A 24,841-nucleotide genomic window follows, 5' to 3' on the forward strand; every position below is an offset into this window, starting at 1 on the left:
TCCAGGGGACAGTTAACGCCTCCCTAGAAGAGGGTGCCTCCAGGCCACAACAGCCAGGATGCCTCTGTGCAGATATAAATGGCTCCTCCCAGGGGAACTCCAGACTGAAAACAATCCAGGGGCCACTTAACACCTCCCAAGAAGAGGGTGCCCCCAGGCAACAACAGCCAGGTTACCTCTATGCAGAGACCCTCACTGGTTGATTCTGCATCTGCATGGCAATGCTTATCAAGTTTGCTCACAGTAAATCATGAACACTATTCGGAAAGGGGGGGGGGGACTCCAGACTGAAAACAATCCAGGGGCCAGTTAACACCTCCCTAGAAGAGGATGCCCCCAGGCAACAACAGGCAGGTTACCTATGCAGATACCCTCACTGGTTGACTCTGCATCTGCATGGCAATGCTAATCAAGTGCTAATCAAGCTTGCTCACAGTAAATTGTGAACACTATTCGGAAAGGGGGGAACTCCAGACTGAAAACAATCCAGGGGCCAGTTATCACCTCCTTAGAAGAGGGTGCCCCCAGGCAACAACAGCTAGGCTTCCTCTATGCAGATAACCTCACTGGTTTACTCTGCAGCTAACCAGGCTTGCTCACAGTAAATAGTGAACAGACTGGGAAAGAGGGGAACTCCAGACTGCAAACAATCAAGGGCCAGCTACCTCCCTAGAAGAGGGTGCCCCCAGGCAACAACAGCTAGGCTGCCTCTATGCAGATACCCTCACTGGTTGACTCTGCCGCTAATCAAGCTTGCTTACAGTCAATAGCACCTCTCAGAAAGAGGAGAACTCCAGACTGCAAACAATCACGGGCCAGTTAACACTTTCCTAAAAGAGGGTGCCTCCAGGCAACAGCAGCCAGGCTATCTATGCAGATACGTCACTGGTTGCTTCTCTAGCTTCCTGACTACTCAATGCTAATCAAGCTTGTTCATGGCAACATCCACGATGGCTTCAAACAGACCAGAGTTCTTTCTCCCACCCTGGACATCATTCCACTTTTCAAACAGAAACGCAATAATAATCCATATATAAATAAATAAATATAAATAAACGTAATAGTTAGGATCCCAGGATGAACCCCTGAATTGCTTGGCTCTTTTTACTCCACCTTCAGTATGAACATTATCATCATCATCATCATCATCATCATCACCTATTTCCATGTTTCACCGAAACTCAAGCATCATCAAATATAGTGCTTCAATTCTGGGAGAAAAAAACTCTAACTTTCATACAATTTTTTTTAGAATTTGCTTTGCCTGCAGCACCAATGTTATACTGTCAGCATGAGTATGTATTATAAAGACAAACTAATACACAAAATATACACACAAAAGTGTGTGGTGGGGGCTCCTTCTTTGGGAGCTTTGAAACAGGGGCTGGATGGCCATCTGTCAGGGGTGATTTGAATGCAATATTCCTGCTTCTTGGCAGAATGGGGGTGGACTGGATGGCCCAGGAGGTCTCTTCCCACTCTAGGATTCTATTATTATTATTATTATTATTATTATTATTATTAAGCAGAGGCTGGATGGCCATCTGTCAGGGGTGATTTGAATGCAATATTCCTGCTTCTTGGCAGAATGGGGTTGGACTGGATGATGGCCCAGGAGGTCTCTTCCAACTCTTGGATTCTATGGAAAGCAAAATAATAATAATTAATAATAATTTTATTTCCTACCCGCCTCTCCTCATGGCTCGAGATGGGCTGCAGAATAATCAAAACACATGAACATTGTAAAAACGGCACAAAACACATACTAAAATGTATTTGTTAGATGTAGATATAGATGGACTGTTTTCAAGCCAGATGTCACCCAGCCTGTATCTTGTGCATTTTATTCTTATTGCCAGAGTGTAGTACTATGCTTTTCTCCTAATCAATTTGTCCATCTTAATTGATTCACAGATTCTTGTTAGTAATTGCTGTAGGCTCTAGAGCAGATGTTTTGGCCTTCAATTCCCAGAAATCCTAAGGGCTGGTAAACTAGCTGGGATTTCTGGGAGTTGTAGGCCGAAACACCTGGGGAGAACTACAGGTTGAGAACCACTGACCTAGACATTTCCATTCAATTCCATTGTACATTCGTAAACAACATTCAATACAAAATGATGTGCATTGTACAGATACTTAAACTCACCACCTAGGCCTGAACAAGTATCATTTCCTTTGCCATATGAGTAAACAAATAAACAAATTTATTTATTTACTATATTTGTATGCCGCCTTTCTCAACCCACAGGTGGACTCAAGGCGGTTTACAGAGGCAAAATTCAGTGCCCAAGAACATCATAAAACATTTAAGACAATTAAAAACAATAAAATAAATAACACAAACGTCATATCCAAAATCCCCGACCAATGAGGCTGTATTGTTTTCCCTTGTCGCTCTCTAAAATGTATTTCATGGAAACTGACCAATATGAATAAAATTTCGATCTTTTAATTTCCCCTCTTAGCACCTTAATTTCCATTGATAATTTGCCATTTAAAGCTACCTTCTTTGCGATTATAACCCTCGCCACTGACTTTTCTAAAACATTCCAAACCATTTTGATATCTTGAGTCGTAAGCATGTCTGTATTAATGAAGGACCTGTCGAAGGCTTTCATCGCTGGAATCGTTGTAGGTTTTTTCGGGTTGTATGGCCATGTTCTAGAAGCATTCTCTCCTGACGTTTTGCCTGCATCTATGGCAAGCATCCTCAGAGGTTGTGAGGTCTCACAACCTCTGAGGATGCTTGCCATAGATGCAGGCAAAACGTCAGGAGAGAATGCTTCTAGAACATGACCCTGTAGCCCAAAAAACCTACAACTACCCAATGAAGGACCTGTTTGCTTCGGCAGGTGCCAAACCCTTTGGAGCGTGGCGATGGTGTGCTAGCGGTGGGAGCGAGCGCCCAGCGTCCACGATGCCGGTGCAGGCGGCGCAGTGGACGGAGTTCCTCTCCTGCCCGATCTGCTACAACGAGTTCGACGAGAACGTGCACAAGCCCATCAGCTTAGGCTGCTCCCACACCGTCTGCAAGACCTGCCTGAATAAGCTGCACCGCAAGGCCTGCCCGTTCGACCAGACAGCCATCAACACCGACATCGACGTGCTTCCTGTCAACTTTGCACTCCTCCAGTTAGTTGGAGCTCAGGTAAGCAGTGCATGCTAGGAGTAGTAGTAGTAGTACTACTACTACTAATAATAATAATAATAATAATTTTTATTTATTTATTTACGACATTTATATGCCACCCTCCTCACCCCAAAGGGGACTCAGAGCGGCTTACAAATAAAATATAAATACAATATATTATGTATTGTCGAAGACTTTCATGGCTGGAATCACTAGGTTCTTGTGGGTTTTTTCGGGCTATAGAGCCATGTTCCAGAGGCATTCTCTCCTGACGTTTCGCCTGCATCTATGGCAAGCATCCTCACTACCTCTGAGGATGCTTGCCATAGATGCAGGTGAAACGTCAGGAGAAATGCCTCTAGAACATGGCCCTGTAGCCCCAAAACCCCCACAAGAACAATATATTATATTATTACCATAGCACAATATTAATATTATATATTACATTACATCTATATAAATAAAAATGTAATGTTTGTTTGTGGGATTAACAGAACTCAAAAACCACTGGACGAATTTACACCAAATTTGAGCACAAGACACCTAACAACCCAATGTATGTCCTTCACACACAAAAATGATTTTGTCATTTGGGAGTTGTAGTTGCTGGGATTTATCGTTCACCTACAAAGAGCATTCTGAACCCCACCGACAATAGAATTGGACCAAACTTGGCAGTTCTCCCATGACCAACAGAAAATACTGGAAGGGTTTGGTGGGCAGTGTCCTTTGGTTTTGGAGTTGTAGTTCACCGACATCCAGAGAGCACTGCGGACTCAAACAATGATGGATCTGGACCAAACACTACACGAATACTCAATCTGCCCAAATGTGAACACTGGTGGAGTTTGGGGGAAATAGAATCTTGACATTTGGGAGTTGTATTTGCTGGGATTTATAGTTCACCTACAATCACAGAGCATTCTGAACCCCACCAACGATAGAATTGGGCCAAACCTCCCACACAGAACCCCCATGTGCGCCACAGCAACACGTGGCAGGGGACGGCTAGTTGTATTATAACATACTGTAATATTATTAGTAATATTACTTGTATATAAATATATAATTATAATATATTATTAGTAGTAGTAGTATTATATTGTATTACAGTATAATATTATCAATATTATATGTATATATATATTATATTATATTAAGCATAGTGCAGGAGACAAGATGTAATTGCCTTCCTGAACCCTCTCTTCACTCTGATCTCAGAACAGTGGTTGGTGCTGGAGGTGGGGGAGGGGGGTGGGGAGGTCCCAACTGAAAACACTGGAGGCAAGGTGTAACTGCCTTCCTGGCCCCTCTCTTCACTATTCCACCCTTCTCCCCAAGGGGACTCAGCTGTAACACCTGTCCCCTCTGCTTTGCAGGTCCCCGATCACCACACCATCAAACTCAATCATCTAGGAGAGAACAAGCACTATGAGGTGGCAAAGAAGTGTGTCGAGGATCTGGCGCTCTATTTAAAGCCACTGAGCGGAGGCAAAGGTAAGTTCCCATGCAAAAGGGTACGAGGGGCCCTTACTCCTTTAGAACAGGCATGGGCAGACTTGGGCCCTCCCTCCAGGAGTTTTGCACTCCAACTCCCACAATTCCCAACAGCCAGGAGAGTAGCCAAGTGTCGTTGTGACCCCCAGGTTGTGCCAGTCAGCTTTCATACGATATTATTTCTAGCACCCACTTTTTTGCTTGATGTTCAGGCAGTGCTTCTTGTAAGTCAGAGCACGATCCAGTGTGACTCCCAGGGATTTGGGTGTGCTGCAATGCTCCAGTGGGATTCCTTCCCTGGTAATTCTCAGCTCGGGATGTGGGCCTGCTTTTAAGGTGAAAAGCACATTTCTGTGTTTTAGATGGATTAGGGATCAGCTGGTTTTCCCTGTAATAGGCAGTAAGAGCACCTAGAGCTTTGTAGAGTGTCTGTTCAACCCTTTCAAAGCTCCCTGCTTGAGCGGTGATGGCACGATCATCATCGTAGATGAACCTCTCTGTCCCTCCTGGCAGTGGCTGGTCATTTGTGTCAATGTTAAACATGGATGGAGCAGGCATGCTCTCCTGGGGGAGGCCATTCTTATGTCCTCACCATCTGCTTCTCTGAGCCTGGAACTCAACAGTTCTATTATGTTCTGTCTTGTCGTGATATTATCTGTTTTGTTTTATTTTGCATATGTTATTCATTGTATTTACTTATGTTGTATTTACTTATGAGTCCTTCAAGGAGGAGATGGGGCAGCAGCCTTCCAGACACAAGTGTATTCAACTCCCATCAGCTCTAGTCATTTATTTATGTATTTATTTCAGTTACTTCTACCCCGCCCTTCTCACCCCCGAGGGGGGACTCAGGGCAGCTTACAAGGGAAGGCACAAATTCGATGCCTATATCAAATATACATACATACATAAAAGCAGTTAAACAATCAACAGGTTAAAAACATAAGTACATAACATAATAGTAAACAATCTCATGCTCAGTGTTCAGAGTTCCATAGGTCCATTCCGTTCCGTCAATTCCTGCCCATCATCAAGGTCTTTTCTTAGCTGCCAGACTGTCCAAAAGCCTGGTCCCACATCCAGGTCTTCAATTTTCTTCTGAATGAAAAAAAGGAAGTCGCTGATCTAATCTCCTCAGGGAGTGAGTTCCACAGGTGGGGGGGGCACCACCGAGAAGGCCCTGCTCCTCATCCCTGCCAGCCTCACTTGTGACAGAGGTGGGGTCGAGAGCAGGGCCTCCCCAGAAGATCTTAGACTCCGGGGTGGGACGTAGAGGGAGATCCATTCGGACAGATACACTGGGCCGGAACCGTATAGGGTTTTGTAGGTCAAGACCAGCACTTTGAATTGTGCTCGGAATTGGATCGGCAGCCAGTGGAGCTGACACAACAGGGGGGTGGTATGCTCCCTGTATGCCACTCCGGTGAGCAGTCTGGCTGCCTCCCGCTCGACTAGTTGGAGTTTCCGAGCAGTCTTCAAAGGCAACCCCACGTAGAGTCATGAGGTCTAATGGTGAGGAAGGCAGGAGTTGCATGCGGTCCAGTATCAGGAGGTCCAGATAAAATGACATGGCGGGCCTGGTTTGGGTTTCAAATCAATATGGGCGCCCTTTTCTTGCTGAAGCCTTCAATGCACCTCTCTGACTCCTGTTCCTTCCCCTGTAAAGGTGTTGCCAGTTTGAACCAGAGCGCCCTGAGCCGGCCCATGCAAAGGAAGCTGGTCACCCTGGTAAACTGCCAGCTGGTCGAGGAAGAGGGCCGGGTCCGGGCCATGCGGGCGGCCCGCTCTCTCGGGGAACGGACCGTGACCGAGCTGATCCTGCAGCACCAGAACCCCCAGCAGCTCTCGGCCAATCTTTGGGCGGCCGTCCGGGCGCGAGGCTGCCAATTTCTCGGACCAGGTAAGCCCTGAGCGGAACGACCAGAGAGCCAGGGCATGATCTCATTGTCCATGCGGTGCAGCTATTCTTAATTCAGAATGAGGCAGGACTTTCCTTGGTTCCTTGCATGGCTGTCTCCCTTGACCAGGCATGGGCCAACTTGGGACTTCAACTCCCACCATTCCTAACAGCCTAAAGCCCTTTCCTTTTCCCCCTCAGCTGCATAAGTCCCTATTTTGCACAATCTAATGCCATCTTTACCCCACTTAAAGACATGAAAACGTACAGACGTGCTCAGTCTCCGAGGCAGCCTTGAAGACCATGCCATCTTCCAAGTATCTCTGAATCCCTCTGGGGTCCCACTCAAAATAGTGACAGAAAGTGACACAATGCTGAATCCCTGTTGCTGTTTTGAGATTTTATTTTATTTTTATTTTTTATGACAATTATATGCCACCCTTCTCACCCCAAAGGGGACTCAGAGCAGTAATATGTAAATACAATATGTAAATACAAGTAATATGTAAACACAATATATTATATTATTACGATAACACAATATTAGTGGACTGGAGAAGAATATTGGGCTATTTATTTGCTTTGGGGGCGCCTCGGGGACCCTGACGCCTGCCTTTGGCTTTCTAGCGATGCAGGAAGAAGCCCTGAAGCTGGTGCTCCTGGCCTTGGAGGACGGCTCGGCCCTCTCCCGGAAAGTTCTGGTGCTTTTTGTGGTCCAGAGGCTGGAGCCGAGGTTCCCGCAGGCCTCCAAAACCAGCATCGGCCACGTGGTGCAGCTGCTCTATCGCGCATCGTGCTTCAAGGTGTGGACACCTCTGCACTTTTTTCCCCCCAATGCTTTCTGTTGTTTTGTCACTTGTCCGCTCCCATTTACATGCTGGTTATGGGACTTTATAAGACTTTTGTGCCAATGCATTCAGAAATGGTATTGGCAGTGAGATGGCCGAGTGGGGTTGGGCTTGAGTGGGCCCGGGGGTCTCTCCCAGCAATAGGATTCTATGCGCTCGATCCCCTAGGTCACCAAAAGGGACGAGGACTCCTCCCTGATGCAGCTCAAGGAGGAGTTCCGCAGCTACGAGGCCTTGCGGAGGGAGCACGACGCGCAGATCGTCCACATCGCCATGGAAGCCGGGCTCCGGATCTCGCCAGAGCAGTGGTCCTCCCTCCTCTACGGAGACCTGGCCCACAAGTCCCACATGCAGTCCATCATCGACAAGGTCAGCCCCACGTCCAAGGCCTTGGCCTTTCGGTCTCGTCTGGAAAGGGACGTCTCGTGATGAACCTGCATAGGGCAGATTCTGAGCTGAAAGGCACCGCCTTCTCACGCTGATCTTCCATTTATGCTGCCTGAAGACGTCCCCGTTTTATTCACAGACCATTCTCTCCTTCCTTCATTTATTCCTTCCTTCTTCATTTTACTAACATATATACCTGCCACTGTCCAATTGTCGAAGGGTCTACTGCCCCCCCTCACCACTTGCATCTATCTTTCTTTCTTTCTTCCCTCTCTCCCTCCCTCCCTTCCTTCCTTCCTTCCTTCCTTCCTTCCTTCCTTCCTTCCTTCCTTCCTTCCTCCTCTCATAGAATCATAGAATCTAAGAGTTGGAAGAGACCTCATGGGCCATCCAGTCCAACCCCCTGCCAAGAAGTCCTTCCTTTCTTTTCTTCCTTCCCTTCTTCCTTTCCTCCCATTTTTCTCCTCCTTTTCCCATCCTTTCTCTTCCTTCCTTCCTTCTTTCTTCCTCTCGTGCCTTTCCCCTTTCCCCCTCTTCCTTCCTTCCTCCCTCCCTCCCTACTCTCATGCCTTTTCCCCTTTCTTTCCCCTCTCTTCTTCCCTTCTTCCCTCCCTTCCTTCCCTCACTTTTTTCTTTTTACAATCCTTTCCCTTCCTTCCTTTTTTCCTCTTCTCATGCCTTTTTCCCTTTCTTTTCCCTCTTGTCCTTCCTTTCTTTCCTTCCCTCCTTCCCCCACTTCTCTTCGTTTTCTTATATTTTCTCTTCCTCCCTCCCTCCCTCCCTCTTCTCATACCCTTTCTCCTTTCTTTTCCCTCTCTTCCTCCCTCCCTCCCTCCCTTCCCTCAATTTTTTACTTTTCCCTTCCTTCCTTCCTTCCTTCCTTCCTTCCTTCCTCCTCTGATACCTTTCCCCCTTTCTTTTCCTTTCCTCCCCCCTTCTCTTCCTTTTCCCATTCTTTCGCTTCCATTCTTTCTTTCATACTTTCTCCCCTTCCTTTTCTCTTCCTTCCTTCCCTCTCCCCTATTCTTTCTCTTCCATTCTTGCTCTTTTTTCTTCCTTCCTTCCTTCCTTCCTTCCACTTCCCTCCTTTTTCTTTCTTCCTTTTTCACTTCTTTCTTTCCTGTCTTCCCTTCTCTTTCCTCTGCTCCCCTCATACATTTTCACCTTTTCTTCCTTCCTTCCTTCATTCCCCTTTCCTTTCTTTTTCTTCTTTTTCCCTTTGATTCTCTCCTTCCTCCTCCCCTTTCCCTGCATAAACAGGTCACCTTTCTTTTCCAATGGCATCACAGAAGGCCACTTCACCTACAGATGTACTACAGACATCTGAAACCACTTTGAATCTCTTTTGAGGGAGAAAAAGTGGGATGATGAAGATGATAGCAAAAATAATGATAATGATAATAATATAACATATTTGAAGATATTTTGAATCTAATAATAATAATACACATCTGAAGGTGATTTGAGTGTCCTTTTCAGCAGAAAAAGCAGGATAATAATAATAATAATAATAATAATAATAATAATAATGCATCCTTTTCTGCCTTTAGCTTCAGTCCCCAGAATCCTTTGCCAAAAGCGTGCAGGAACTGACCATCGTTCTGCAGCGGACAGGCGACCCTGCAAATCTGAACAGGCTCCGTCCCTATTTGGAGCTTTTGGCCAACATCGACCCCAATCCAGGTACGTGAACTGTTTTCGTGAGAGGGAGAGCCTGAGAGAGCAAGATGGCGTGGGCATCCCTTTCTTTTCCCTTATTTGTCAATAAGCGGGACGGTCCTTTGGATGCTTCTCCATCATTCTTTTAGGGTGGATTCGTAGATTGTAAACTGTGCGCATGCCGCAGGGAATCGGGACGCGCTTTTAGTCATGAGAAAGCCCCCAAGAACTTGCAGACCCATGGCTTTCTTAATTGTGTCCCATTTGTTTCCCCCCTTTTCCCCACAGATGCTGCGTCTCCAACGTGGGAGCAGCTGGAAAACGCCATGGTGGCTGTGAAGACGGTGGTCCATGGCTTGGTGGACTTCATCCAGAACTACAGCCGGAAAGGCCACGAAACCCCCCAGGTGAGCGGAATCAGAAGCCAAAGGTGCTCTCTTTCCTTGGAAATTAACCTGTCTCTGGAAATTCTGGAAATGAGATGTGGAGCATTTATTTTTTTATATTTTATTGATTTTATTGTTTATGGATATTTATGGATTTTATATGCTTTTAACTGTTTATATTGGAGCCCTCAGTGGTGCAGTGGGTTAAACCCCTGTGCCGGCAGGACTGAAGACTGACAGGTCGCAGGTTCGAATCCGGGGAGAGGCAGATGAGCTCCCTCTATCAGCTCCAGCTCCTCATGCAAAGGGGACATGAGAGAAGCCTCCCACAAAGATGACAAAAACATCAAATCATCCGGGCAACGTCCCCTGGGCAACGGCCTTGCAGACAACCAATTCTCTCACACCAGAAGCGACTTCAAGTTTCTCAAGTCGCTCCTGACACGACAAAAAAACAAAACAAAGCTGTTTATAATATTGTGGCATCAAATTGTGCCGTTTTGCAAACCGGCCTGAGTTTGCATTGTTGTATTGCTGGGCTTGGCCTCATGTAAGCCGTCCCGAGTCCCCTTTGGGGAGATGGTGGTGGGGTATAAATAAAGATTATTAATATTATATCTTATTTTCTTATATTTTATTGTTGTATTTTATGTTGTAGATTTGCATTGTTGTATCACTGGGCTTGGCCTCATGTAATCCGCCCCGAGTCTCCTTTGGGGAGATGGTGGTGGGGTATAAATAAAGGTTATTATTATCATTATTATATCTTATTTTCTTATATTTTAACCGCTCTGAGTCGCCTGATGGCTGAGAAGAGCGGTATACAAGTGAAGTAAATAAATAAATAAATTTTATTGTTGTATTTTTATGTTGTAGATTTACATTGTTGTATTGCATTGTATTATATTAGGCTCAGCCTCATATAAGCCACCCCGAGTCCCCTTTGGGAAGATGGTGGCGGGGTATAAATAAAGATTATTATTATTAATATTATTATTATTATTATCATTATTATATCTTATTTTCTTATATTTTAACCGCTCTGAGTCGCCTGATGGCTGAGAAGAGCGGTATACAAGTGAAGTAAATAAATAAATAAATTTTATTGTTGTATTTTTATGTTGTAGATTTGCATTGTTGTATTGCATTGTATTATATGAGGCTCAGCCTCATATAAGCCACCCCGAGTCCCCTTTGGGAAGATGGTGGCAGGGTATAAATAAAGATTATTATTAATATTATTATTATTATTATTATATCTTATTTTCTTATATTTTATTGTTGTATTTTATGTTGTAGATTTACATTGTTGTATCGCTGGGCTTGGCCTCATATAATCCGCCCCGAATCCCCTTTGGGAAGATGGTGGCGGGGTATAAATAAAGATTATTATTATTACATCTTATTATCTTATATTTTTTGTTGTATTTTATGTTGTAGATTTGCATTGTTGTATTGCTGGGCTTGGCCTCATGTAAGCCGCCCTGAGTCCCCTTTGGGGAGATGGTGGTGGGGTACAAATAAAGATTATTATTATTATTATTATTATTATTATTATTATATCTCATTTTCTTATACTTTATTGTTGTATTTTTATGTTGTAGATTTGCATTGTTGTATTGCTGGGCTTGGCCTCATGTAAGCTGCCCTGAGTCCCCTTTGGGGAGATGGTGGCGGGGTATAAATAAAGATTATTATTATTATTATTATTATTATTATTATTATTAAAATACCTGGAGAGCTGCAGACTGAAGAGTCCTGCTTTAGGCTCTGTTGCAGACAGCTGTGGCAAAAATATGACTGACTCCCCTTTCGTGTCTCCCTCCAAAGCCCCAACCTAACAGCAAATACAAAACAAGCATGTGCCGCGACCTGCGACAGCAAGGCGGGTGCCCGCGGGGGACCAACTGCACTTTTGCTCACTCGCAGGAGGAGCTGGAGAAGTAAGTGTGGGGTCAGAAAAGTGGGGAAACTGGGACTGGATGGAATGCAAAGAGACAGAATGGGGGAGGACGCCTGGCTCGAGAGCAGTACGTGTGGAAAAGTTTTTGGAGTTCTCATGGACAAAAAGTTATTGTGGCATTGTGCACTGGGATTGTGGCACAGCTGGTTGAGTGTCAGCTGCATCAAGATCACTCTGACCAAAAAGGTCATGAGTTCGAAGCCAGCCCGGGTTGGAGTGGGTTTCCAACCAATTGTGTGTAGCCTGTTGTCGACCTTTGCAATCCGAAAGACAGTTGCATCTGTCAAGTAGGAAAATTAGGTACCACCTTAAAGTGTGGGGAGGCTAAATTAACTGATTTATGAGGCCATAAAGAAGACTCCAGCAAAGCATTCCAGCGGGGAAGCATGCGGGGAATGCGGAAGTGCTTCATCAGCGTCGCAGATGGACAAGGAAAGCGACCGCTCCCAAGTTAAATAGTCTCTGTGCATGTCTGTATATGTTTGCATGTCAAAAATTGGCATTGAATGTTTGCCATAGATGTGTATGCTGTAATCCGCCCTGAGTGGGAAGGGCAGAATATAAAAGCTGTAAATAAACAAATAAATAAATAAATAAATAGTTCCGCCCCTCGAAGAGCTCATTCAAAGCCCGGAGACAATGGGACTGAGCTGTCTTTGGACACTTTCTCCCAGCGACAGTTTGGGGATAACCTCTTCCCTTTCTCAACCGACAGGTATCGGCTTCGGAACAAGAAGATCACCGCCACCGTCCGGACCTTCCCTCTGCTGGGCAAAGCGACCGTCACCAGCCCCATCTCCACGGCGGCGGGGAACGTCCTTTCCATTATGGGGAGCCCCGAGGCGGCTGGGAAGCTGGCGCCCAGCACCAACGGCATCGGGGGCCTGGAAGGGGGCGGCCTGCCCCAGCTGGTGCCCCGGTGTGCCGAGGCCGCCTCTGCCTTGAGGACTCTGGAGAGCGCCAAGAAGGCTGGAAAGGCCGGCACCAACGGGCAGAACACCTCCATTTCCCCTTCGGACCCCCTGCCGGAAAGGTAGGTGTCTTGAGTGCAGGTGGCACTTCTCCTGCTGGGCCCTTCTCTTTGTTTGGGGTCTGGGGAGACCACTCTGGGACCATTTGCCCTCAGACCCATACCTTCCCAACAGGAGTTGTTTACTTCGTGCTTGGGAAAATACCTTGTGCTGCAAGTTCTGGTGAGGGTATACGATCCGAAAAGAAACGTACAGTGTGACCCTTGCTTGGTGGCTCTCAAAATTCAGCATTGTAAGGCTTTCACGGACAGAATAACTGGGTTGTTGTGAGTTTTCCGGGGTGTATGGCCATCCTCCATAAGCATTCTCTCCTGACGTTTCGCCTGCATCTATGGCAGGCATCCTCAGAGGTTGTGGTCTGTTGGAAACTAGGAACGTGGGGTTTATATATCTGTGGAATAGTGTTCAGATTGGGAGAAATAACTCTTGTCTGTTGGAGTATTATAATATTATAATTAATAATATATTTCATGCTTATGTCTGTGTTTGATGTTTTTATAGCTTTAACGGTTTTTATCTGCAGTTATTTGTTATTGATTTAGATATGTGATATTTATATATGTGTGTGAGGCATTGAATTTGCCATTTATTATGTTGTAAACCGCTTTGAAGTCCCCCCAGGGGTGAGAAAAGCAGTACAGAAATGTAGTTAATAAATAATAAAAAAATAATTCTCTCCTGACGTTTCGCCCGCATCTATAGCACGCATTCTCAGAGGTTGTGAGATTGGAAAGTGGGGAAACTTGGAAAGTGGGGTTTATATATCTGTGGAATAGAGTATAGGGTGGGAGAAAGAACTCTTGTCTTTTGGAGTATTATAATATTATAATTAATAATGTTATCAATGTGATTTGCATCCTGCCCTCTTCCTTCCTCCTATTACTAATTAAATAAAACCGGGTGGTTGTGAGTTTTCTGGGCTGTCGGCCATGTTCCAGAAGCATTCTCTCCTGAGGTTTCGCCCGCATCTATGGCAGGCATCCTCAGAGGTTGTGGGGTCTGTTGGAAACTTGGAAAGTGGGGTTTATATATCACAGTCTCGGAGAAAGAACTCTTGTCTGTTGGAGGCAAGTGTGAATGTTGCCATTTGCCACTTTGATTAGCATTGAATGCCTGGCTGCTTCCTACCCAGGGGAATCCTTTGTTGGAAGATGCTAACTAATGTTCGGCATCTAATTGTTGCTAGTCTGTATGCCACTCTGAGTCGCCTTTGGGCTGAAAAGGGCAGGATGAAAATGTGGTATATAAATACATAAATAAACTATCCTTTGATTGTGTTGTCGAAGACTTTCATGGCCAGAATCACTGGGTTGCTGTGAGCTTTCTGGGCTGCCTGGTCATGTTCCAGAAGCATTCTGTCCTGACGTTTCTCCTGCATCTAGGGCAGGCATCCGCAGAGGTTGTGAGGTCTGTTGGAAACTAGGCAAGTGGAGTTTACATATATCCCTGTGGAATAATGTCCAAGGAGGGGGAAGTTCAGCATTTCTATTGTATGGAGATCGATTTGTTTTAGTTCTCTCTTGAGCAGGACTTGCAGGTAGGTGCCTTCTGGCAAAATGGGTGGTCTTCCAGGTAGTAGCAAATTGACAAAGCACCAGGTTTGAGGAGTTTGCCATCTTGTGAAGTTGCAGAGTAGGCTCCTTGTCACTGATTTTACCCAAGGCTAGTTCACAGAATGAAATGCTTGAACAGGGCCCGTGCCTGGAAGCTCAGGATTTCTTCCCTATGGCGGTGACCTCAATTAGGAAACCTGCTACAAAACAGGAGCTTTTTTGTTGAGTTCCAGGGCCAGAGAAGCAGATGGCGGAAACAGAAGAACGGCCTGCCTCAGGGGAGCGTGCTTGCTCCATCCATGTTCAACATCTACACAAATGACCAGCCACTGCCAGAAGGGACAGAGAGTTTCATCTATGCTGATGATCATGCCATTACCGCTCAAGCAGGGAGCTTTGGGATGGTAGAACAGAAGCTCTCCGAAGCTCTAGGTGCTCTAACTGCCTATTACAGGGAAAACCAACTGATCCCTAACCCATCTAAAACACAGACATGTGCTTTTCACCTTAAAGAACAGACATGCATCCTGAACTCTGAAGATCACCTGGGAAGGAATCCCACTGGAGCATTGCAGCGCACCCAAATCCCTGGGAGGAGTCACTCTGGACCGTGCTCTGACCTACAAGAAGCACAGCCTGAACATCAAACAAAAAGTGGGTGCTAGAAACAATATCATACGAAAGCTGACTGGCACAACCTGGGGATCACAACCAGATACAATGAAGACATCTGCCCTTGCGCTGTGCTACTCCGCTGCTGAGTACGCATGCCCAGTGTGGAACACATCTCACCACACTAAAACAGTGGATGTGGCTCTTAATGAGACATGCCGCATTATCACGGGCTGTCTGCGCCCTACACCACTGGAGAAATTACACTGCTTAGCCGGTATTGCACCACCTGACATCCGCCGGGAAGGAGCAGCCAATAGTGAAAGGACCAAGGCAGAGACATCTCCAGCTCATCCTTTGTTTGGGTATCAGCCAGCACGTCAACGACTTAAATCAAGAAACAGTTTTCTTAGATCTACAGAGACACTCGCTGGAACACCTCAGCAAGCGAGAGTCCAAAAGTGGCAGGCCCAAACCCAGCACCTCAATCTGTGGGTGATACCAAAGGAGAGACTCCCCCCCTGGGCACACAGAAGACGGGGCGACTTGGAAGGCGCTGAACAGACTGCGCTCTGGCACCACGAGATGCAGAGCCAACCTCAAGAAATGGGGCCACCAAGTGGAGTCCACGACATGCGAGTGTGGAGAAGAGCAAACCACTGACCACCTGCTGCAATGCACCCTGAGCCCTGCCACATGATGCACAAGGGAGGACCTCCTTGCGGCAACTCCAGAGGCACTCCAAGGGGCCAGATACTGGTCAAAAGACATTTAACCAACTACCAAGTTTGCAAAATTTGTGTGTTTTTTTTTAATCTGTTTGTTTTGTTCTGTTAGAAATGTAATACAATGTTCTGGTTGCGGATGACACGATAAATAAATAAAAATAACCTCAATTGAATGCATGTCCCTCTTCTTTTTTTTTCTCCCCCAGTAAAATCGGTTCTCCGCCCAAGACGCCCGTCAGCCAAGCAGCAGCTACCTCAGGAGGGCCTCCTCCTCCGCCTCCTCCGCTTCCTCCTCTTGGGACAGAGATGAGCCCCGTCGTCCCCAAGCCCGGCCTCTTTGCCGCCCGGGTGCCCCTCTACCCGCCCCATTCGGATGGCCTGCCCTACTTCCAAGACCCCCGCCCCCACCTCCCCTATGAGGCCTCGCAGTTCCCGCAGGCAGGTGAGCGCCGAACCTCCCTCCCTTTGGCTTCGAGTTCTTTAGGTGGGGTCGGTCTCACTGTCACCGCCTTTTTTACACACTCCCTTTAAAGGAAATACCCCCACAGGGGGCTCAGGGTCGATCACAATGTATACATACACGGCAAACATTCATTGTGTTTTGAGACGTACAAGACATACAGACAGATAGATGTAATTCAGCATTGTTTCCAACTTTGGTTCCTGGAGGTTGCTCGATTCTGGCCACAAGGGGGAGCTGTCACTTCATCCACTCCAATCGTAGTATTTCCTCCTTGCTCTTTGATTTCCGACATTTTTTATGGTGTCATACATTAATCTCCCCGCTTTAAGTGGTCCCTAATTTCTCTACTCACAGCTTAACTGTTTTCGAACTGCTTAGGTCCATGATGGTGAACCTATGACACGTGTGTCAGCACTGACACGCATTGCTATTTTTGATGACACGCAGACACATGCGGCCACATACAAAGAAATACACCTTATAAGAGCCAATCTAATTCCATCCTTACATTTGTAAAAGGCTCTACAAATTTAACATCTGCACGTTTGAGCATTGTTCACTTCATAACTCAGCTTGGAATATACATTTTTCTTATTTAAACAATAAATATTGCAAAATTATGGTTTTTTTTCTCAAAGTGACACTCCACCCAAGTTATGCTCAGGTTTTTGGCAAATTTTGACACACCAAGCTCAAAAGGTTGCCCATCCCTGGCTTAGGTGGACAGTAAGGTGGGCTATTAACAGTCGGGAGCTCAAACCTGACTCGGGCTTCGAACTGGCCACTTTCTGATAGGCAGTGATTTATTGCTGCTAGTGATTAACAGACTGTGCTACATCCAGAATATAGTTACTACTATTATGCAAAGCCCCCCCCTCCCATCAAATGAACTATCCTTCTCTGTCTTGGCCCCCTTTTGCAGTCGACCCAGATAACGGGAACAGTACCAAACAAATAAATAAAAAACACTCTAATGTGGCATTGTCCTGAGTCACCAAATGGTGCTCACCTAAAAAAGGGCATTGCTACCAACCTGAAATGCTGGCTAATAATAATAATAATAATCATCATCATCATCATCATCATCCTCACACAGGATGTGCCAGGGAGACTCCCAATTACCTCGGCGTTTCTAGCAGCTAATCTAGCTGAACGCCATCTCTGCTGTTTACTTTCACCTTTCCAGAAATGTGGGCACTTGCACGACCTCATCCTCTGATTTTAATTCCCCCTCTAATTAATAATAATAATAATAATAATAATAATCCTCATGCAGGATGTGCCAGGGAGACTCCCAATTATCTCGGCGTTTCTAGCAGCTAATCTAGCTGAACGCCATCTCTGCTCTGTTTCCTTTCACCTTTCCAGAAATGTGGGCACTTGCACGACCTCATCCTCTGATTTTAATTCCCCCTCTAATTAATAATAATAATAATAATCTTTATTTATACCCCGCCACCACCTCCCCAATGGGGACTCGGAGCGGCTTACATGGGGCCAATCCCGGATAACATATTACAACAAAATAAAACCAGAGCATAAACAATAAACAACATCATCAAATTACATCAAGAAAAAAATAAAAAAAATATAAACACAGTCATTAAATACTATTCCAATAGGCAAAGCTCTGCCATAGGCCCCTGGCTGAGTGTTGTTGATGTTCTCCCTGCTGTAGGGTACTACCCGCCTCTGCCGACGGTCCCGGCTTGCCTCCCTCGGTTCGTGAGGTCCGGCAACATCCCGGAGCCGCCCCTCCCGCCCGCCTCCGTGCCCTACGGCGACCATTACGGCGCGTTCCCCCCTCGGGACAGGCTGAGCGCGCCTTACCAGCAGCCCCCGCCGCAGCCGTACGGAGCCGTGCCCCCCGTCCCTTCCGGGATGTACGCCCCGGTCTACGACAGCCGGCGCATCTGGCGGCCGCAGGTCTACCCCCGGGACGACCTCCTCCGGAGCAGCGCCTTACCTCCCGTGGACGTCGTCCACCCTTCCGTCTACCAGACCTTCCTGCGGGAGAGATGCAACTCGCTGGACGGCTACTACTCCGTGGCTTGCCCGCTCCCGGCGGAGCAGAGGACGGTGCCTTCGTCACGGGTGGGTGCCACGGGGGGCCTTTGTGGGCAGGCGGTCTAGTCTCCACTGTCCGGGAGCATTCCACAAACACCCCCTTGCATTTGTTGCTTCCCTTTAGGAGCCTTGTGGCCACTTGAAGCCGGCGTACGATGACCCGCTCAAGAGGAAGCCGGAGCAGTGGGCCCCGTGCCACGCGCAGAAAACGCCTCTCGCGCCGACGCCCTCCACCCTACCCACAGCTACGCAGTCCCCGCCGCCTCCACCTTCCCCTCTTTTCGGTGTGGACTTCGGCTCGGAGGTAAGGCTCCAGAGACCTGGATAGCGGGAGATCAGACAGGCTCCTCCTTTGACCTCTTTCCAGAGTCAACTAAAAACATGGATGTTCCGGTGTGCTTTCAATTAAGGATTTTCAATGTGGGATTAACATAATTCAAAAACCACTGGATGAATTGACACCAAATTTGGACACAAAACACCTCTCAAGCCAACAAGTGACCATCACTCATAAAAACACTGAAAAAAACACTGTGGAAGGGACTTTAAAAGCAAAAAAAAATACATTACAACACCTGCTCAAAACCACATATATACCCAAACACACACATATATATAAACATAAATATATATGTGTATGCACACACACAAAGCATACATACACAGAAAGAGGGGAGGGAGGGAGGACAGAAAGAGGGAAAGAAGGAGGGAAGGCGACAAGGAAAGAAAGAAAGAAAGAAAGAAAGAAAGAAAGAAAGAGAAGGAAGGAAGGAGAGAAGGAAATAACAAAGTGAAAGAAGGAAGGAAAGAGAGAGGGAAGGAGAAGAGAGAAGTGAAGAGAGAAAGAGGGAAGAAAGGAAGGTTGGAACCAAAGAGCAAAAGAAGTGAGAAAAGAAACAGGTAGAGAAGGAAGAAAGAAGAAGGGAAAGAAAAAGAGGGAAAGAGGGAGGGAAGAAGAGAAGGAAGGAAAGAAAGAAGGGTACCAAAGGAAGGAGATAAGGAAAGAAAGCTAGAGAATGAAGGAAGGAGAGAAAGAAATAAATAAGTGAAAGAGGGAAGGAAGGAGAGAAGGAACGAAAGAGAGAAAGAGGGAGGGAAGGAAGGAAAGAGACAAGGAAGGATGGAACCAAAGAGCAAAGGAAGTGAGAAAAGAAACAGGTAGAGAAGGAAGAAAGAAGAAGGGAAAGAAAAAGAGGGAAGGTAGGAAGGAAAAAAAAGGGAAAGAAGGAGGGAAGGCGACAAGGAAAGAAAGAAAGAGAAGGAAGGAAGGAAGGAGAGAAGGAAATAACAAAGTGAAAGAAGGAAGGAAAGAGGGGGGAAGGAAGGAGAAGAGAAGGGAAGAGAGAAAGAGGGGGAAGGAAGGATGGAATCAAAGAGCAAAGGAAGTGAGAAAAGAAACAGGTAGAGAAGGAAGAAAGAAGAAGGGAAAGAAAAAGAAGGAAGGAAGGAAAAAAGAGGGAAAGAAGGAGGGAAGGCGACAAGGAAAGAAAGAAAGGTAGAGAAGGAAGGAAGGAAGGAAGGAGAGAAGGAAATAACAAAGTGAAAGAAGGAAGGAAAGAGAGAGGGAAGGAAGGAAGGAAGGAGAAGAGAGAAGGGAAGAGAGAAAGAGGGAGGGAAGGAAGGATGGAACCAAAGAGCAAAAGAAGTGAGAAAAGAAAGAGGTAGAGAAGGAAGAAAGAAGAAGGGAAAGAAAAAGAGGGAGGGAGGGAAAGAGGGAGGGAAGGAAGGAGAGAGAGAAAGAAAGAAAGAAAGAAGGAGAGAAAGAAAGAAGGAGAGAAAGAGGGAGGAAGGTTGGCCACAGCAACACATGGCGGACACAACTAGTGCATACATATATATACACACACATATAAATAAAACCCCCACTTGCCTAGTTTCCAACAGACCTCACAACCTCTGACAACACCTGCCATAGATGTGGGTGAAATGTCTGGAGAGAATACTTTTGGAACATGGCCATACAGCCCGGAAAACTCCCAGCAATGCACTGTCCCATGGGGATGGGTTGGGAACTGTGAGGAGTAGGTTGGGACCTTGCTGGGCTTTCTGCTCCCTGCAGTTCTGCGAGGGCTCTGGGGATGCGAGTAGCGCCAAGTACGAGGAGGAGCGGCTCTCCCACTACTCGCCCTGGTCCTGCGGCACCATCAGCTCCTGCATCAACGCCATCGAATCGGAGCCCAAGGACGTCATCGCCAACTCGGGCACAGTGCTCTTGGTAAGTCTCATAGAAATAGGAATTTGCTTCTCCTGAAGGTCCAAAACATTCCAATATGGTGGGACTTTATTTATTTATTTATTTACTATATTTATATAGCATCCCTCTCAGCTCACAGGCAACTCGGGGCGGTTCACAGTCGGTACCAAGACCATAAAATCCAATTAAAAACATTAAAATAATATAAAACCATCGCAAAGTCAATCACTTTCCTGAGATCCTCCTCCTCCCAAACTGGTCCCAGTCGCTCCCCTTTCTCTCCCCCGCAGGACCTTGACAGCGGCGACATGAAGCGTCGGGTGCACCTCTTTGAGGCTCAGAGGCGGGCGAAGGAGGAGGACCCCATCATCCCTTTTGGCGACGGGCCCATCATCTCCAAGTGGGGGGCCATCTCCCGCTCCTCGCGCACGGGGTTCCACACCACCGACCCCGTCCAAGCCACTGCTTCCCAAGGAAGTGCCACCAAGCCCATCAGCATGTCAGGTCTGGCCTATTTATTTATCGTGTCATCAGCAACCATACCATTGTATTACATTTCTAACAGAACAAAACAAACACACAGATTTAAAAAAAAGCATAGATTTTGCAAGCTTGGTAGTTGATTAAATGTCCTTTGACCAGTATCTGGCCACTTGGAGTTCCTCTGGGGTTGCCGCAAAAAGGTCCTCCATGGTGCATGTGGCAGGGCTCAGGTTGCATTGCAGCAGGTGGTCAGTGGCTTGCTTTTCTCCGCACTCGCATGCCGTGGATTCCACCCTGTAGCCCCATTTCTTAAGATAGGCTCTGCACCTCGTGGGGCCAGAGCGCAGTCTGTTCAGTGCCTTCCAAGTCGCCCAGTCTTCTGTGTGCCCAGGGGGGAGTCTCTCATCTGGTATCACCCACGGATTGAGGTGCTGGGTTTGAGCCTGCCACTTTTGGACTCTCACTTGCTGAGGTGTTCCAGTGAGTGTCTCTGTAGATCTAAGAAAACTATGTCTTGATTTAAGTCGTTGACGTGCTGGCTGATACCTAAACAAGGGATGAGCTGGAGATGTCTCTGCCTTGGTCCTTTCACTATTGGCTGCTACTTCCCGGCGGATGTCAGGTGGTGCAATACCGGCTAAGCAGTGTTATTTCTCCAGTGGTGTGGGGCGCAGACACCCTACGATAATGCGGCATGTCTCTTGAAGAGCCACATCCACTGTTTTAGCGTGGTGAGATGTGTTCCACACCGGACATGCGTACTCAGCAGCAGAGTAGCACAGCGCAAGGGCAGATGTCTTCACTGTGTCTGGTTGTGATCCCCAGGTTGTGCCAGTCAGCTTTCGTATGATGTTGTTTCTAGCGCCCACTTTTTGCTTGATGTTCAGGCAGTGCTTCTTGTAGGTCAGAGCATGGTCCAGAGTGACTCCCAGGGATTTGGGTGCGCTGCAATGCTCCCGTGGGATTCCTTCCCAGGTCATCCTCAGAGCTCGGGATGCTTGTCTGTTCTTGAGATGAAAGGCGCATGTCTGTGTTTTAGATGGATTAGGGATCAGTTGGTTTTCCCTGTAATAGGGGCAGGGGTTATCATTGTATTATTATTATTATTATTATTATATTACAATATAGCGGTATAGTACAATATAATAATATATAATACTGATATTGTGCTATGCTAATAATATAATATATTGCAGGAATATATATCTTGTAAGCCGCTCTGAGTCCCCTTCGGGGTGAGAAGGGCGGCATATACATACCGTAAATAAACAAATAAATGATGTAATGCAATATAATACTAATACTAAGAATGTAATATTATTATTATAAGGTAATGCAATATAATGCTAACAATAATAATATATTATAATTACATATTTATATTGCATGAATCTTACTAATAATATGTAATACTGATATTGTGCTATGCTAATAATATAATACATTGATATAAGCTGCTCTGAGTCCCCTTCGGGGTGAGAAGGGCGGCATATACATACCGTAAATAAACAAATAAATAAATGATGCAATGCAATATAATACTAATACTAAGAATGTAATATTATAATATTATAATGTGATGCAATGTAATACTAACAATAATAATATATTATGATTACATATTTATATTACATGAATCTTACTAATAATATATAATACTGATATTGTGCTATGCTAATAATATAATATATTGGAGGAATATATATCTTCTAAGCCGCTCTGAGTCCCCTTCAGGTTGAGAAGGGCGGCATATACATACCGTAAATAAACAAATAAATAAATAATGTAATGCAATATAATACTAATGACGTAATATTATAATGTAATGCAATATAATACTAACAATAATAATATATTATATATTTATATTGCATCAATCTTACCAATAATATATAATACTGATATTGTGCTATGCTAATAATATAATATATTGATGTGTGTGTATATATGTATGTATGTATATATATATATATATATATATATATATATATATCTTGTAAGCTGCTCTGAGTCCCTTTCGGGGTGAGAAGGGCGGCATAGAAATGTCGTAAACAAATAAATAAATACCTTTTTTCATGTCAGGAGCAACTTGAGAAACTGCAAGTCGCTTCTGGTGTGAGAGAATTGGCCATCTGCAAGGACGTTGCCCAGGGGACGTTGCCTGGATGTTTTGATATTTTCCCATCCTTCTGGAAGGCTTCTCTCATGCCCCCGCAATGGGGAGCTGGAGCTGACAGAGGGAGCTCAACCTGCTCTCCCCAGATTTGAACCTCTGGCCTGTCGGTCTTCAGTCCTGCCAATACAAGAGTTTAACCCATTGCACCACTGGGGGCTCCTCATTATTATTATTATTAGTATTATTTTATTTATTTCTGTATTTATTTACATAAATTCAGAGTCTGGAGGATTTGGGGAGTTGTAGTCCGTAGAGTATTTCCAGCCTCTGGGCTTTGGGCCTTGAATTGGGATGAGAAGAGGCACGAAAGGCAAGGGAGGTGCCCATCTGAACTTCTCCTTTTGTCCCATCCCAGATTATATCCCTTACGTCAGCACCGTCGATTCGAGGTGGAGTTCCTACACGTCGGATTCCTCTCCGTCGGCATCTTTCCTAGAACGGTAGGTAGGCAAGCAGCATCCTGGCTGATAGAGCTCTTCAATGAGCCTCTGGAGGGGAGGAGGGTTGGAAGCAAGGGTGGAAGGAGAGAACCTTCTCATTCGTTTCACTATTCCCTCAAGCAGTGGTTCCCAACCTGTGCTCCATGGACCACCCGTGGTCCACGAGAACTAAACTAGTGGTAATACAACTCCCTGGAAGCCATTGCACTGAACCAGGGCAGTTCAGTCTCATAGTGTCCATGCAACCTGTGTTTTCGAAGCCAAAAGGTATCTTGGCTTGCCATGGCTGACTATTAGAGCGAAGCCAACAGCAGCTCCACAACAGGAAAGGCAGGAAGGGGAAAGATTGCGCACCGGGATTGTGGCGCAGCTGGCTGAGTGCCAGCTGCATTAAGATCACTCTGACCAAAAGGTCATGAGTTTGAAGCCAGCCCGGGTTGGAGTGGGTTTCCCACTAATTGTGTAGCCTGTTGTCAACCTTTGCAACCCGAAAGACAGTTGCATCTGTTAAGTAGGAAAATAAGGTACCACCTTAAAGTGTGGGGAGGCTAAATTAACTGATTTATGAGGCCATAAAAAGACTCCAGCATGCGGGGAATGCGGAAGTACTTCATCAGCGTCGCAGATGGACGATGAAAGTGACAGCTCCCCTGGCGGCCAGAAAAGATAAATAGCCTCTGTGTATGTCTGTATATGTTGTATGTCAAAATTGGCATTGAATGTTTGCCATAGATGTGTACACTGTAATCCGCCCTGAGTCCCCTGCGGGGTGAGGAGAAGGGCGGAATAGAAAAGCTGTAAATAATAATAATAATAATAATAATAATGAGAAGAAAGGAGAAGAGCAGAAAAGGAGGAGGAGGAGCCTTTTGCGCGGAGCCTACTTCTTCCTGCCTGCATATCCTCTGTTCCTCCTCCTTACTTCCATTCCTTCCTATCCTCCTTCCTTCTTTTCTTCCCACCCTCCCCTCCTTCCTTTCTTCCCTCCCTCCCTCCCTCTCTCCCTTCTTTCTTCCCTCCTTCTTTTCTTCCTTCCTTGCTATTTTCCTTCTTTCCTTCCTCCTTCTCTCCTCCTCTCTCTCCCTCCTTCCATCCCTTGGGACCATCCCTTTCTCTTCCTTCCTTCCTTGCTTCCCTCCTTCCTTCTTTGCTCCTTTCTTCTTTCTTTCCTTCCTTCCTCATTTCATTCCTCCTCCCCCTCTCTCACTCCTTCAGTCTCATAATAATAACAACAACAATAATACACTTATATTGTCGAAGGCTTTCATGGGCGGAATCACTGGGTTGTTGTAGGTTTTTCCGGGCTATATGGCCATGTTCTAGAGGC

The 24,841-nt window shown here is 46.0% G+C and overlaps 1 protein-coding gene and 1 non-coding gene across 3 annotated transcripts in view; both read left to right on the plus strand.

Annotated features, from left to right (window-relative positions):
- RC3H2 (ring finger and CCCH-type domains 2) overlaps window positions 1-24,841 on the plus strand; it is a 33,360-nt gene that overhangs the window by 880 nt on the left and 7,639 nt on the right. For both annotated transcript variants that reach the window (XM_067471756.1, XM_067471757.1), the window contains exons 2-16: window positions 2,853-3,148; window positions 4,510-4,627; window positions 6,294-6,527; window positions 7,152-7,327; window positions 7,541-7,741; window positions 9,310-9,442; window positions 9,707-9,825; window positions 11,635-11,747; window positions 12,483-12,800; window positions 15,898-16,133; window positions 17,833-18,248; window positions 18,346-18,525; window positions 20,281-20,436; window positions 20,706-20,919; window positions 23,430-23,514. In XM_067471756.1, coding sequence (XP_067327857.1) covers window positions 2,918-3,148; window positions 4,510-4,627; window positions 6,294-6,527; window positions 7,152-7,327; window positions 7,541-7,741; window positions 9,310-9,442; window positions 9,707-9,825; window positions 11,635-11,747; window positions 12,483-12,800; window positions 15,898-16,133; window positions 17,833-18,248; window positions 18,346-18,525; window positions 20,281-20,436; window positions 20,706-20,919; window positions 23,430-23,514 — 2,930 coding nt within the window. In that variant the 5' untranslated portion in view covers window positions 2,853-2,917. The remainder of the gene's footprint in view (window positions 1-2,852; window positions 3,149-4,509; window positions 4,628-6,293; window positions 6,528-7,151; window positions 7,328-7,540; window positions 7,742-9,309; window positions 9,443-9,706; window positions 9,826-11,634; window positions 11,748-12,482; window positions 12,801-15,897; window positions 16,134-17,832; window positions 18,249-18,345; window positions 18,526-20,280; window positions 20,437-20,705; window positions 20,920-23,429; window positions 23,515-24,841) is intronic.
- LOC137097697 (small nucleolar RNA SNORD90) lies at window positions 7,788-7,884 on the plus strand. The gene has a single exon (XR_010910366.1). It is a non-coding gene; the product is annotated as a small nucleolar RNA SNORD90 (small nucleolar RNA).

Source organism: Anolis sagrei, chromosome 11, assembly GCF_037176765.1.
Source record: "Anolis sagrei isolate rAnoSag1 chromosome 11, rAnoSag1.mat, whole genome shotgun sequence".
NCBI classification, from domain to species: Eukaryota; Metazoa; Chordata; class Lepidosauria; order Squamata; family Dactyloidae; genus Anolis; species Anolis sagrei.